Raw genomic sequence first — 13,724 nt, 5'->3', positions numbered from 1 at the left:
TTTTTTTTTTTTTTTTGAGGCGGAATCTCGCTCTGTCGCCCAGGCTGGAGTACTGTGGCCGGATCTCAGCTCACTGCAAGCTCCGCCTCCCGGGTTCGCGCCATTCTCCTGCTTCAGCCTCCCGAGTAGCTGGAACTACAGGCGCCCACCACCTCGCCCGGCTAGCTTTTTTTTTTGTATTTTTTTAGTAGAGACGGGGTTTCACCATGTTAGCCAGGATGGTCTCGATCTCCTGACCTCGTGATCCGCCCGTCTCGGCCTCCCAAAGTGCTGGGATTACAGGCTTGAGCCACCGCGCCCGGCCAAGATGAATTTTAAATGTTGGAGGGAGTTGTGGGATTTGGGGAAGACAATAGAATAATTTCTGTCATAGTTAATTTAACAAAGAATTTTTGTTTGTAGAATCTGATCTTCGGTGGATTTTAACAATCCTCTTCTTTCTTGGCTTTTCAGGTAAAGACATAGAGCCTCAGAGAAGTTAAATGATCCTATGAGAGCCTCAGAGAAGTTAAATGATCCTATGTCAGGGGTAGAGTCAAGACGCATACCTATGCCTTTTAACTTCAAGTTGAGTGCTTTTTCTTTATACGAAAGGGCTTCCAAAAGTTATCTTTCTTTTTATCAATGATTAGATCTTGAAAGCCATACCTTTTCTGATGACATTTATCCTGGGATAATTGGCAGAGAGAGGTGAACAGAAGAGAAGACATAGACACACAGAGAAGAAGGTGACATGAAAACAGAGGCAGAGATTGGAGTAATGTGAACACAAGCTCAGAAATATGTGGAGCCATCAGAAACTGGAAGAGGCAAGGAAGGATCCTCCCCTAGAGCCTTTTGATGAGGCAGGCCCCTGCTGACACCTTGATTTTGAATTCTGGCCTCCAGAAATATAAGGGAATAAATTTTAATTGCCTTTAGCCACTAAGTTTATGGCAATTCGTTATAGTAGCCTTGTGAAGCTAATACAAACTTTGTATTAGGTTGCAAATTTTGCATTCATTTCCTAGGACTTCCATAACAAATTACCACATATTTGGTGGTTTAAAACCACAGAAATTTATTCTCTCACAGTTCTGGAGGCCAGAAGTCAAAATTAAGCTATTGGCATAGCCACACTCTGTAGATGCTCTAGGGGGAATCTGTTCCCTGCCTCTTCCAGCTTCTGGCGGCAGAATACATTCCTTGGCTTCCTGGGTTTGTGGCTGCATCACTCCAATCTTTGCATCGGTCTTCATATCTCCTCTTCTTTGTGTCTATTCTACTAAGTACAAAGTGCTGCACCTTCCGTGATGGAAGTGGCCCAAATTAACCAATCTGCTACGAGGTAGCTGGCTGATCACTTGGGGAATGGTACCATAAGAAGACTCAGTGTTGGTCCCTGCTGCTGGTAGAGTAGGCACTCTGCAGTGGCCATAGCCAGGTCAGCCTTGGTGAGTGAAAGTCCATGTTGTTGAGCCCGTGCATAGCCTTCATGCCTGCCATGACGGCCATGGTATTAGACCATTCTTGCATTGCTATAAAGAAATACCTGAGGCTGGGTAATTTATAAATAAAAGAAGTTTAATTAGTTCATGGTTCTGAAGGCTGTACAAGCCTGGTGCCAGCATCTGCTTGACTTCTAATGAGGCCTAAGGAGCTTTTATTCAAGGTGGATGACAAAGTAGGAGCAGGCATATCACACAGCAGGAGTGGGAGCAAGAGAACAAAAGAGAAGGTCCACATACTTTTAAACAAGCAGATCTCATGTGAACTCAGAGTGAGAATACACTTATCACCAAGGGCATGGTGATAAACCATTCATGAGGGATTTGCCCCCATGATCCAAACACCACCCACTGGGCCCTACCTCCAACACTGGGGATTACATTTCAATATGAGATTTGGAGGAGACAAACATCTAAACCATATCAGCCACTTTGCTCATGAGCCCATTGGACAATGACAGGAATGGCTGGGGGAAAGACACTCATTGACATCCACAGAACTGGTCATCCTATTATTAAAATCCTCCTCTGCCTAGGTCACCATTTGGTGAGTGTCCATATGGGATACAAATATCTTCACAATTTTCCATGTCTTACCTTAGAAGCCCCATGACCCACTCTCTCACATCTCCTCCAGTACTTAGCCCTCAGATGATAGGACAACATCCAGCAATACCTCTTCTCTCTGGTATTGATGGGTTAATGAGTAGATCTCACATAGGTAAAATTTCCATATATCTAGAATTTAATCTTCTGTTAATTCTCCAATTATAACTAAAATATTTCAGGTTGAAACTTGATTCAAGTGTAGTTACTCACTTTAACCTTCTTAAACAGAATGCATATTGCCTTTTCAAAAATAACTGAAAGTTAATAAAATAAAAATTTATAATCTCTCCTACTTAATAAACTTTACGTGTTTAGTTCTGCATTTTTCTAAGTTCTTGCCCCAAAATGGACATAATTTTATACTGTAATAGCATAAAATAATTTTGCATTTGACATTTTTGATTTAGCATTAAACTATTGCTTGTGTTTCTTTCGCTACTGCTTAAGAAAATGTGGGTAGTTGTAATAAATAAACCTGAAACGTAGGCAATTTTTATTGCCTTAAAAACAATAGAATGTTATTTCTCACTCACACAATAGTCCAATGAGGATGTCCCTGGTGGGCAAAGACTCTTGTCTACCAAATGGGAACCCAGGTTCCTTCCTTCTTGTGACTCTGGCATTGCCTAGAGCCACATGATTACCTGTACTGAATCTGTAGGAAGAGAAATAAGCAGTGTAGAGATGATATATCTGTTTTCTAATATCCTCAGCCTAGAAGAAACACACATTACTTCCGTTCTCATTCTCATACTAGTTTATCACCCATTGTCCAAACGCACCATGTGGCCACACCTAGATGCAAGGGTGGGTTAGAAAATGTAGCCCTTGGCTGGGCAGCTGTTCCTCAGCATTGACTCTGCGCTATGGAAGCGCATCCTAAGTTTTTGTGGACTGCTATCCCAGTCTGTCACCACTATACAATCTTCATAATTTTCCCTTTAAATGGCTGAGAGAAAATTTTGAACCAAAGTTACAATATTTTTCAGATTCTTGATTCTCCAGACTTATTACTTGAGGGCAGTGGCTAAATTATATTCAGTTCTATATCAAAAGGTTCTTCCATATTACCTGTTTCCTGGTAGATACTCAATAAAATGAGTTGAATGACTACATAAATTTTAGCAAGACCATATGGAAAATAATTTATCATGACTTTGGATAATAATGTGGGTGTAATTATTGTCCTTTCTCTTTCCTGACTTGATTAATAGCACCACTATCCATTAAGTTATTAAAGGTAGAAAGCTGAGATTATTCTTGACTCCTTTTCTCACTGCTCCTATATTAGTTAGTTATTGCAGTGTAAGAAATTACCATGAAACTTAGTGGCTTAGTTGGGGCTTGATGGAGTCTGGAGGATCCACTGCAAGATGGCTCAGTCACTTGGCTGGCAAGGTGGTGCTGGCTGTTAGCCTCCCATCTGATCTTCCTCCTTCCGCTCCTGCCTCTTCAAGGTATTTTTCCCAGAGCAAACATTAATCATTCATTTTTTCCCATTGATTCAACAGATATTTATTGTATACTTACCATATGCCAGGTTTGTTCTAGGTTCTTGGGATATAGCAGTGGAAAAAAAAAAAATCCTTGGGTCTTATATACAGTGGGGAAATAAACATATAATGTAGAAAATTAGATGGTAATATGTGTGTGCACATATATTTATTATCTCTCATCATTTCTATGAGACAGGAGATGGGTATTCTGGCTTGGAGACTCACATGAAGCGACAGTTACATGTTGGTATGGGTTTGGTGGTATGAAGGCTTGGCGGGGGCTGGAGGATCCACTGTGAGATGGCTCAGTCCCTTGGCTGCAAGGTGGTGCTGGCTGTTGTTGGCCAGCCTTGCTTCATCTTCACAGGGCTTCTTGAGCGTCTTCATGACATGGCGGCTGGCCTTTCCCAAAAAGAGCAGTCCAAGAGAGCAGGGCAGAAGTGTCCATGCCATTTATGGCCTCACCACGGAAGTCACACACAATTACTTCTGCAATATATACTGATTACCCAGATCTGCACCATTCAGTGTGGGAGGAGACCACACAAAGGCACAAATGCCAAAAGGCAAGGACCACTGGGGCCATTTTGGAGGCTGTTTACCACAGCCCCTCTCTTTCATATTTCAGTCCACCTCATATTCTGTTCATCCTCCTTCCAAAAATATATCTCAAACCAAATGACTAATTTTCATTTCTGTGGGCTCTAGCCTAGTCCAAGACTCTGTCAACACTCGACTTGAAGAGTCTCCCATCTGATCTTCCTCTTTCTGCTCTTGCCCCTCTTCAAGGCATTTCTCCCAGCGAAGCCATTCATCATTCATTCATTATTCTCCATTCATTAATTCAACAAATATTTATTGTACACTTACCACATGCCAGATTTGTTTTATGTTCTTGGGATATAGCAGTGAAAAAAAAAGTCCTTGGGCCTTACATACAGTGAGAAAATAAATAATATGGAAAATATTAGATGGCAATATGTGTGATCCAGAAAATTTATAGCAGGGTGAAGGAACTAGGAAACAATAGAAAAGTTAGGGACTTTATAATACTATAAAGCTATAGTATTATATAGGGCTGTCAAGGGTGTTGTCTCTGATTAGCTTACATTGAAACAGAAACTCAAAGGATGTGAGAGGGCAGATATGTTAATATCTGGGCAAGTATTCTTAGCAGAGGAAAAAGAAAATGCAAGGGCCCTGAGGCGGGATCATGTTTGGTGTGTTTGAGGAGTAGCTCTTCTGTTCCATTGTGGCTGGAACAGAAGAGTGAGGGTGGGAGGGCAGTGGAGAATGGTAGGTGATGGAGGTCAGATTATGTAGGGCCTTGTAGACTATAATGAAGACTTTGGCTTTGTTTTGAGTTGGTGGGGGACAAGGAAAGCTATTGGAATGTTTTAGTGACTTGATGTGACTTACTTTTTAATAGGACCATTTGGGCTGCTCAGCCCATGATGTTTAAAAATGCAGTCAGGTCACTTCCACTGTTTAAAACCTTTCAATGAATTCCAGTTGTACTTAGAATAAAATCTAAGCTCCCTTAGCTATTATTATTATGTTATTATTAAAATTGACATCCTTTATTCTCTATTACAGCAGTCTAATTTCTTTCTAATATGTGCCCCACTAGTAACTATTACTATTATTGCCTATTTGTTTATAATCTGTCTCCTCTACTTGAAAATATGTAGCCTGGGGATCTTGTGGATTTCCATACTAAATCATCCCAAGGCCGCTTTTTTGGGGGGGGGGGGGGAATGTGTGTGTGTGAGTGTGTGTGTATGTGTTAATCTCTTCTGTATCTTTTTTTCCCCTGATCTCGCTGATTGTTATATTTGGTCGGCGACTGACCTCTAGCAATGATGGTGCCAGGGCAACTTTGCTGTTGGACTGTGTGTTGAAGTTTGTTTTGGCTTGTGGGTTATATCAGTACTTATCAAATGAATTATCTGGAAAGAGAGGAGAGGATCTTATTAAAATACAGGTTCTTATTCAGTAGGCCTCGGGTGGGCCTTGAGGTTTGGCATTCTCTCTCTCTCTCTCTCTGTTTCTTTCTCTTTCTTTCTCTCTCTTTCTCCTCTTTTTCTTTCTCTTTCTTTTTCTCTTTTTCTTTCTCTTTCTTTCTCCTTCCTTCCTTCCTTCCTTCCTCTTTCTTTTCCTTCCTTCCTTCCTCTCTCTCTTTCCCTCCCTCCCTCCCTCCCTCCCTCCCTCCCTCCCTCCCTCCCTCCCTTCCTTCCTTCCTTCCTTCCTTCCTTCCTTCCTTCCTTCCTTCCTTCCTTCCTTCCTTCCTTCCTTCCTTCCTTCCTTCCTTCTTCTCGCTCTGTAGCCCAGGCTGGAGTGCAGCAGTGCCATCTTGGCTCACTGCAACCTCTGCCTCCCAGGTTCAAGCGATTCTCTCGCCCCAGCCTCCAGAGTAGCTGGGACTACAGGCGTGCACCACCATGCTCAGCTAATTTTTGTGTTTTTAGTAGAGAGAGGGTTTCACCATGTTGGCCAGGCTGGTCTCAAACTCTGGACCTCAGGTGATCTGCCCACCTCAGCCTCCCAAAGTGCTGGGATTTCAGGTGTGAGTCACCACACCCAGCTGAGGTTCTGCATTTCTATCAAGCTCACAGGTGATGCCCATGCTGCCAGCCCTTTGAGTAACAAGGGGGCTTGATTACCAAGCTTGGCTGAACATTGGAATCACCTGTGGAGCTTTAACACTACTAATGCTGGGCTCTTGACGCCAGAGATCACAATATAATCAGTCTGGAATGTAGTCTGAGTACTGGGATTATAAAAAGCTTCATAAGGGATTCTATTTTGTAGAAATATTGAGAACTACTAGATTGGATGATATTGAATCCAATTTTAAAACAAAGTGTAGCAATAAATGTTCTTCAGGGCTGTGTTGCTGACTTTTTAAAAAGTCAGTTTTCTAGCTCTAGAAAGAATCTGGTTGCATCCACAGATGACCTCCAGATCTCTGCTTAGCATGACTGGGTAATTTCTCCAATGCCTCCAGCACATGCTGTCACTTAACAGCAGAAAAAGAATTCCTACTTTCAGGAGAACAGTCATTCCTGAAGTACAGATGATGAGGTTGTAGTAAATCAGTCCCCTTGCTTTCTGAGCTTGTTCTAAGTTAGAGGAAGCAGAAGAAGTAGAGAAGCACTCCATTCTTTTTTCTTGTAATCTCTGGCATGTGTACAGGCACAGTTTCTGAGTCAGTACCAAACTAAGAACTTCTTGTGTGATTCAAGCTAATCCCTCGGTTATCAAAAGCAGATGTTTCAAACTACTGAAGATCAATGAAGCATATCCTATTTACAGGTTAATAATTGACTACTAGATGTGGGTGCCCCAAATGTTCTTAGAGACATGAGAAAGGAGAGACAATGTCAGAGTTCCCCCTACTCTGCCTCCCCTAATCTAAAGCCCACTCTATTCCTTTTGTCAAGAGATTGGCTGTATGTTAACAGAGCCTGGGGCACTTTCCTGTTGAAATGCCTTTAATCTCAAGCAACTGGATTGATTTTATTTTATTTTATTTTTGGATGGTTTAGATTGGACGACTGATTATTGGACAGAATGGAATCTTGTCGACACCTGCCGTCTCCTGCATTATCAGGAAGATCAAGGCAGCTGGTGGAATCATTCTAACAGCCAGCCACTGCCCTGGAGGACCAGGGGGCGAGTTTGGAGTGAAGTTTAATGTTGCCAATGGAGGTATGTGGTTCAGAATATGCTTAATAATCACGATTTCTTTCCTCTTATATTATTATAGTCTTACAGTGACCCTTTGATGATAGACAAACAAGGAGAAGAGGACCAGGCTCAGAAAAATTTAGTGAGGTGCCCGAAGTAATCCAACAAGGAAGTGGCATAACGGGCTCATGAACCCATTTGGGGAGTCTGTTGGTCCCCTGTACTCCTCAACACAAACAACTGAATAGTTGATGCTTATCTGATATGGAAGGACTCTGAATATTAAAATTAAAACATACCCTGAAGGTCGTTGTCTGAATGACAATGACCCTCATTTTACACATGAACAAATCAAAGGCCTGAGAGGCTGAGTTACTGCTGAAGGCCACAGGGTTGATCAGGGTAAGATTAATGACTTTTAGCCCAAATCCTGGGCTCTCATTTTCCTACAGTGTTGACGTTCTCTCAAAATCATAGAATTATTTCACTTTTACTTAAAGCAATTTATAGTTTGAGGGTCCTTAGTGAAGGGGGTGGAATATATATATGAGGGTAAATTTCTTTTAAAAATTGAACACACACAAAAATAGGGAGAATAAGAAATAGATAACATGTACCCATTATCTTGTTTTTCTATTTTGCTTATCTTTTTTTCTGAAGAATTTTAAGGCAAATTATAGCATAAGAACATTTCACACCCAAATATTTTTGTATGCCTCTCTTAAAAAGAAAGACATATTGCTGCATGACCATGTTAACATACCTAACAATAATAATGCTAATTCTCCGATATCACCTGAAAACTAATCTATAATCAAAATCTCCAATAATCCCCAAAATAACATTATTATTATTTATAGCTGTTTTATTCAAATCAGGATACATCTAAGGACCATGCATTTGCTTGGCAAGTCTCTTAAATCTGTTTTAATCTAGAACACTGAGTTTGCATGAATGTGGGTAGGAGCCAAATTTTAACCAGCAACAGTTACCATTATAAATTATTCCTGATCCCAGGCAAAACAGTGCATTCTGAAGGGAAAACTTGCTATCTATCCCTCCTTGCAGACGTTTTACACATCATCCAAACAAAGTGTATTCATGTTGAATATTTAAAAAAAGCAACAACATTGTAACCACAAAGCAGAAAACTAAACCACCAAACCACAAAGGTAGACAACAATTGAGGAAGAAGGGAACAAATTATCTACAAAATAACCAGAAAACAATTAGCAAAATGGCAGGAGTAAGTCTTTATCAATAATAACCTTGCTTGTACATGGGTTAAACTCTCCAATCGAAAGATATAGAATGGCTGAGTGAATCAAAAACGAGATCCAACTAGATGCTGCCTACAAGAGACCCATTTTTAAACTTTAAGAATAGGTATATACTGAAAGTAAAGGGATAGAAGGAGATATTCCATGAAAAGAGTTACCAAAAGAGAGCAGGGATGCCTATACTTATCTCAGATAAAACAGGCTTCCAGTAAAAGCTGTTCCAAGAGACAAAGAAGGTCATGATTTAATGATAAAGAGGTCAACTTATGAAGAGGACATAACAATTGTAAATGTATATGTATCCAACATTGAAGCACTTAAATATGTAAAGCAAATATTAATGGACATGAAGGAAGAAATATACAGCAATATAACACTAATAGGGGACTTCAGTATCCCACTTGCAACAATGGAGAGATCAACCAGACAAAAAACAAGACAACACTAAATTTGAACTATACGTTAGACCAAATGGACCTACCAGACCTATATAGAACTTTTCATCCAACAACAGCAGAATATACATTCTTCTCTAGCATACATAGAACATTCTCTATGATAGACTATATGTTAGGCCACAAAATAAATCTTGACAAATTCAAAAAGATTGAAATCATGTCTAGTATTGTTTCCAACCACAATGGTATGAAGCTAAACATCAGTAACAAGAGGAATCTTGGAAAATTTACAAATATGTGGAAATTAAACAATATGTTTATGATGAGCTGATGGGTCAAAGAAGAAATCGAGGGAAATTAAAAAATATTTTGAAATTAATGACAATGGAAACACAATGTATCAAAACCTACAGTATGTGGCAAAGTCAGTTCTAAGAGAGTTTATAGCAATAAATGCCTACATTAAAAAAGGAAAAAGATCTAAATAAATAGACTAACATTATGCCCCAAGGAGCTAAAGAAAGAACAAACTAAACCCAAAGTGAGCAAAAGGAAGGAAATAATGAAGATAAGAACAGAAGTTAATAAAATGTAGTACAGAAAAACTAGAAAATATAAATAAAATCAAAAGTTGGTTCTTTGAAAAAATAAAATCTACAAACCTCTAGCCAGACTCACTAAAAAAAGCCGACTCAAATAAATAGAAATGAAAGTGGAGACATTGCAATAGATACCTCAGAAATGAAAATGGTCATAAGGGATTATTATGAACAATTTTATGCCAACAAATTGGAGAACCTAGGAGAAATGGATAAATTTCTAGAAAAAATAACCCATCAAGATTGAATTGGGAAGAAACAAAGTTTGAACACTCCAACAACAAATAAAAAAATTGAAGAAGTGATTAAAAACTTTCCAAAATAGAGAAGCCTAGGACCAGATGGCTTCATGGCTGAATTTTATCAAACATTCAAAGAATAATTATTACCAATACTTCTTAGACTCTTCCAAAAAATAGAGTTACAGGGAATACTTCCAAACACATTTTATGAGGCCAGCATCACCTTGAAACCTAAGCCAGATAAACATATTGTAAGGAAAGAAAACCATAGGCCAGTATCTCTGATAAATATTGATGAAAACCAAATTCAACAACACATCAAAGAAATTATGGATCAAGACCAAGTGGGATTTATCCTTGACATGCAAGACTGGCTAAATAGAATGAAAGAAAAAACCACATGATCATCTCAATTGGTACAGGAAAGACATTTGGCAAAGTTCAGCATTCTTTCTTGACAAAAACTCTTAACACTTTAGGTATAGAAGGAAAGTTTCTCAACATAACAAAGGCCATTTTGAAGAAACCCACCACTAACATCATAATCAACTGAGGACAACTGAAAACTTTTCCACTATTTAGTACATGGCAGGGATGCCCACTCTTGCTATTTCTATTCAACATGGTATTGGAAGTACTAGCAAGAGCAATCAGACAAGAAAAATAAGTAAAACTCATCCAAATCAGAAAGGAGAAAGTAAAATAATGTCTATTTATAGGCAATATAATCCTAAATACAGAAAATTCCAAAGATCTCGCACACACACACACACACACACACACACACACACAAATTTTTAGAACTAATAAATGAATTCAGTAAGTTGCAGGATACAAAATCAACATACAAACACCAGTAGCATTTCTATACATAAATAATGACCCAGCTGAAAATAATCAAAACAATTCCATTTATGATAGCATCAAAAAAATACTTAGGAATAAATTTAACCAAGGAGGTGAAAGACTTGTATACTGAAAACTATAAAACATTGATGAAAGAGATTGAACAAGACACAAATAAATAGAAAGATATCCTGTGGTCATTGATCATGGATCAAAAAACATTACTATTATTAAAACATTCATACTACCCAAAACAATATACAGATTTAACACAACCCCTATCAAAATTTCAATAACATTCTTCATGGAAATAGAAAAGCAATACTAAAATTTGTATGGAGCCACAAAAAACCAAAGCATTGCTGAGGAAAAAAAGTTGGAGGTACCACAATTGCTGATTTAAAATTGTATTATTACAAAGCTAAAGTAAAAACAAAACAGTATGATACTGGCATAAAAACAGAAACATAGACCAATGGAACAGAATAGAGAGCCCAGAAATAAATCAAAATGTATATAGTCAACTAATTTTGGACCAGGACACCAAGAGAATATAATGGAGAAAGAAAAACCCTCTTCAATAAATGGTGCCTGGGAAAACAAAAATGTGAAAGAATGAAATTGGACCCTTATTTTATACTATACACAGAAATAAACTCCAAATGAATAAAAGACCTAAATGTAAGATCTGAAACCATAAAAATCCTAGAAGAGAACATAGGGAAAAAGTTACTGGACATTGGCCTTGGCAATGATTTCTTGGATATCACATCAAAAGCTAAGGCTACAAAAGCAAAAACAAATAAATGGGACTACCTCAAATTAAAAAGCTTTTTCAATTTTTCATTTATTTTATGCACTTTAAAATCTCTGTTTAGGTATTCTTTTTTAACATTTTAAAATGTATTTTTATATGAGTCCCTGTAGATTTGCTGTATCCTTTAAAACACAATTATTTTAATATATGTTATAATTGTACATATTTTGGGTGTGCATATGATGAAAGTCGTTGGAGTGGAAGATATACATCAAAGAAATTGGAAATTGACAAGGAATTCAGAAGTTGTTGATGAACTCTGAAATTATCAACATGAATGGTTAAACGGCATCATAGACAGCTATCTAGAGAGACAGTACTTGCTTTCCTTTTGGAAACCAGTGTGCTTTGGCATTAAAACTCAGGGACTGGAAAATGATGGACACAGCCAAAAACATAGTGTGGTGCCTGGGGTGTAGGGAGTGGAGGGAGATATTCATGCATTCTGTAATCTGGCAACCATAAAATAATACAAAAACTAAACAAGACTACCTATTCTTTAAGTTTCGTGAAGGGTAAAAAATGGTAAGGAGTGAAGCAAAGGGCTATGTTTATTTCTTTGAGGTCTTCACTTTTCCCACACAACAAGAAAATTGTTGGTAAAATCTTCTGGGCTGTCTTCTCTCCCACTTATTAAACTAGGACTATTGCTGTTCTTTTTTATGAGCTTTTATTGGGATACGGTGATGGTGCTACACTCTAAGGCAGCGCTGTCCAAGAGAAAAATATTATGAGTCACATACACACTTTAAATTTTTAGTAGCCACATTAAAAAAGGGAAAAGAAACAAGTGAAATTCACATTGTATTTTATTTAAACTACTATATCTAAAATATTATTATACCATGTCATCAATATAAAAATTATTAATGCAATCTATTGCATTTTCTACTAACTCTTCAAAATTTGGTGTGTATTTACAATTACAGCACACTTCGACTAGCCACATTTTAAGTGCTCAACAGCTAAATGTGACTAGTAGCTTTTATTGTGTTGTATTGGACAATGCAGTTCTAATGACTGAGATATTTTAAAAATCAAGAAACAATTTTTGTTCAGTAGAAAGTTACAGTATAGTTGACAAGTAAGATTCATACAGAAAGCTATACATCTGTCAATTATTTATACTTTAGATCTTTCAATCTACTTATTTGTTTTTCAACCTTGTTACAAAACAACAAAAATCTAAAATGGCTTGCATTAAGATATACAAGGTTAAAAAAAAAAAAAAAAAAAAAGCAAAATCCCAAAAGGTGAAAAGTATTGATTTCATGTTCAATTTATTTAAAGTCTAATACTACTTGTCAATTTGGCCTTTCGCGGAAATGCATCATTTATTTTTAGTTGAACTTCATTTTAGAAACTGGGAAGTGACTAGAGATTATGAGTTGGGGAAAATAATTAACTTACCCTGCTAAGCTCACACATCAATTATGCAGCAGGAGAAAGCATAGTTTCCTCTTCTAGGTGCACTGGGGAAGCTGCAGTGTAAATCTGGAATCCCTCACTTCTGTCAAATGCATATCCTGTTTGTGTCTCATATCCTGAATAAAGCTGATTACGTAACCAGGTTTCCCTGGCAGGTGTGAAGCTATTTTTAGGAAAGATGTGTCACTACTTAGAAGTGGATTAAAACAAACAAACAAACATATGGGTTGTTAGTCTACATAGAACAGGTGAGGCTGACCAAATTTCCACCATAGTGGATGAGTACAGTATAAGAAACGTCAAGGCTAATTGAACTGTGAACCATTGATCATTGTTTAGAGAACAAATGAATCTTTCTCTGCCTGGTGGAGGAGGATGGTGACATTTCTCTGTTTGAAATTCATGAGACTTTTAAAAACGTGTATTTTTGGTGTTCAAATGTTAGGTCCTGCACCTGATGTTGTCTCAGACAAAATCTACCAAATCAGCAAAACGATTGAGGAATATGCTATATGTCCTGATCTGCGAATCGACCTATCTCGACTAGGAAGACAAGAATTTGACCTAGAGAACAAATTCAAACCATTCAGAGGTAACAGGTTTTATTTTGAAGAAGTCAGAGTAACCATGTGGATGGGGCTGACTGGTTTCTGTAGGGAAGTACATTCATGAAAATTATTCCATTGTCACTCTCAGGGGTGACTCTTGATAAATACGTGTAAACTTAATGTGGTGTAGAGAGAAGACATGAGAGCAGCCAAGATATTCAGAACTGGAAACTCTCAAAAACCACTTCCCAAACTCGGTATCATTTTCAACATAGGAAAAATTT

General features: G+C 38.0%; 1 protein-coding gene across 4 annotated transcripts in view; it reads left to right on the top strand.

Annotated features, from left to right (window-relative positions):
- PGM5 (phosphoglucomutase 5) overlaps positions 1-13,724 on the top strand; it is a 180,495-nt gene that overhangs the window by 15,078 nt on the left and 151,693 nt on the right. For all 4 annotated transcript variants that reach the window (XM_030920218.1, XM_030920217.1, XM_030920219.1 and 1 more), the window contains exons 3-4: positions 7,141-7,303; positions 13,338-13,484. In XM_030920218.1, the coding sequence (XP_030776078.1) occupies positions 7,141-7,303; positions 13,338-13,484 (310 nt within the window). The remainder of the gene's footprint in view (positions 1-7,140; positions 7,304-13,337; positions 13,485-13,724) is intronic.

The sequence above is a fragment of the Rhinopithecus roxellana genome, chromosome 16 (genome assembly GCF_007565055.1).
Source record: "Rhinopithecus roxellana isolate Shanxi Qingling chromosome 16, ASM756505v1, whole genome shotgun sequence".
Lineage (NCBI taxonomy): Eukaryota > Metazoa > Chordata > Mammalia > Primates > Cercopithecidae > Rhinopithecus > Rhinopithecus roxellana.
Note: the sequence above shows the minus strand (reverse complement) of the source record. Positions and strands in the feature narration are given on the sequence as shown.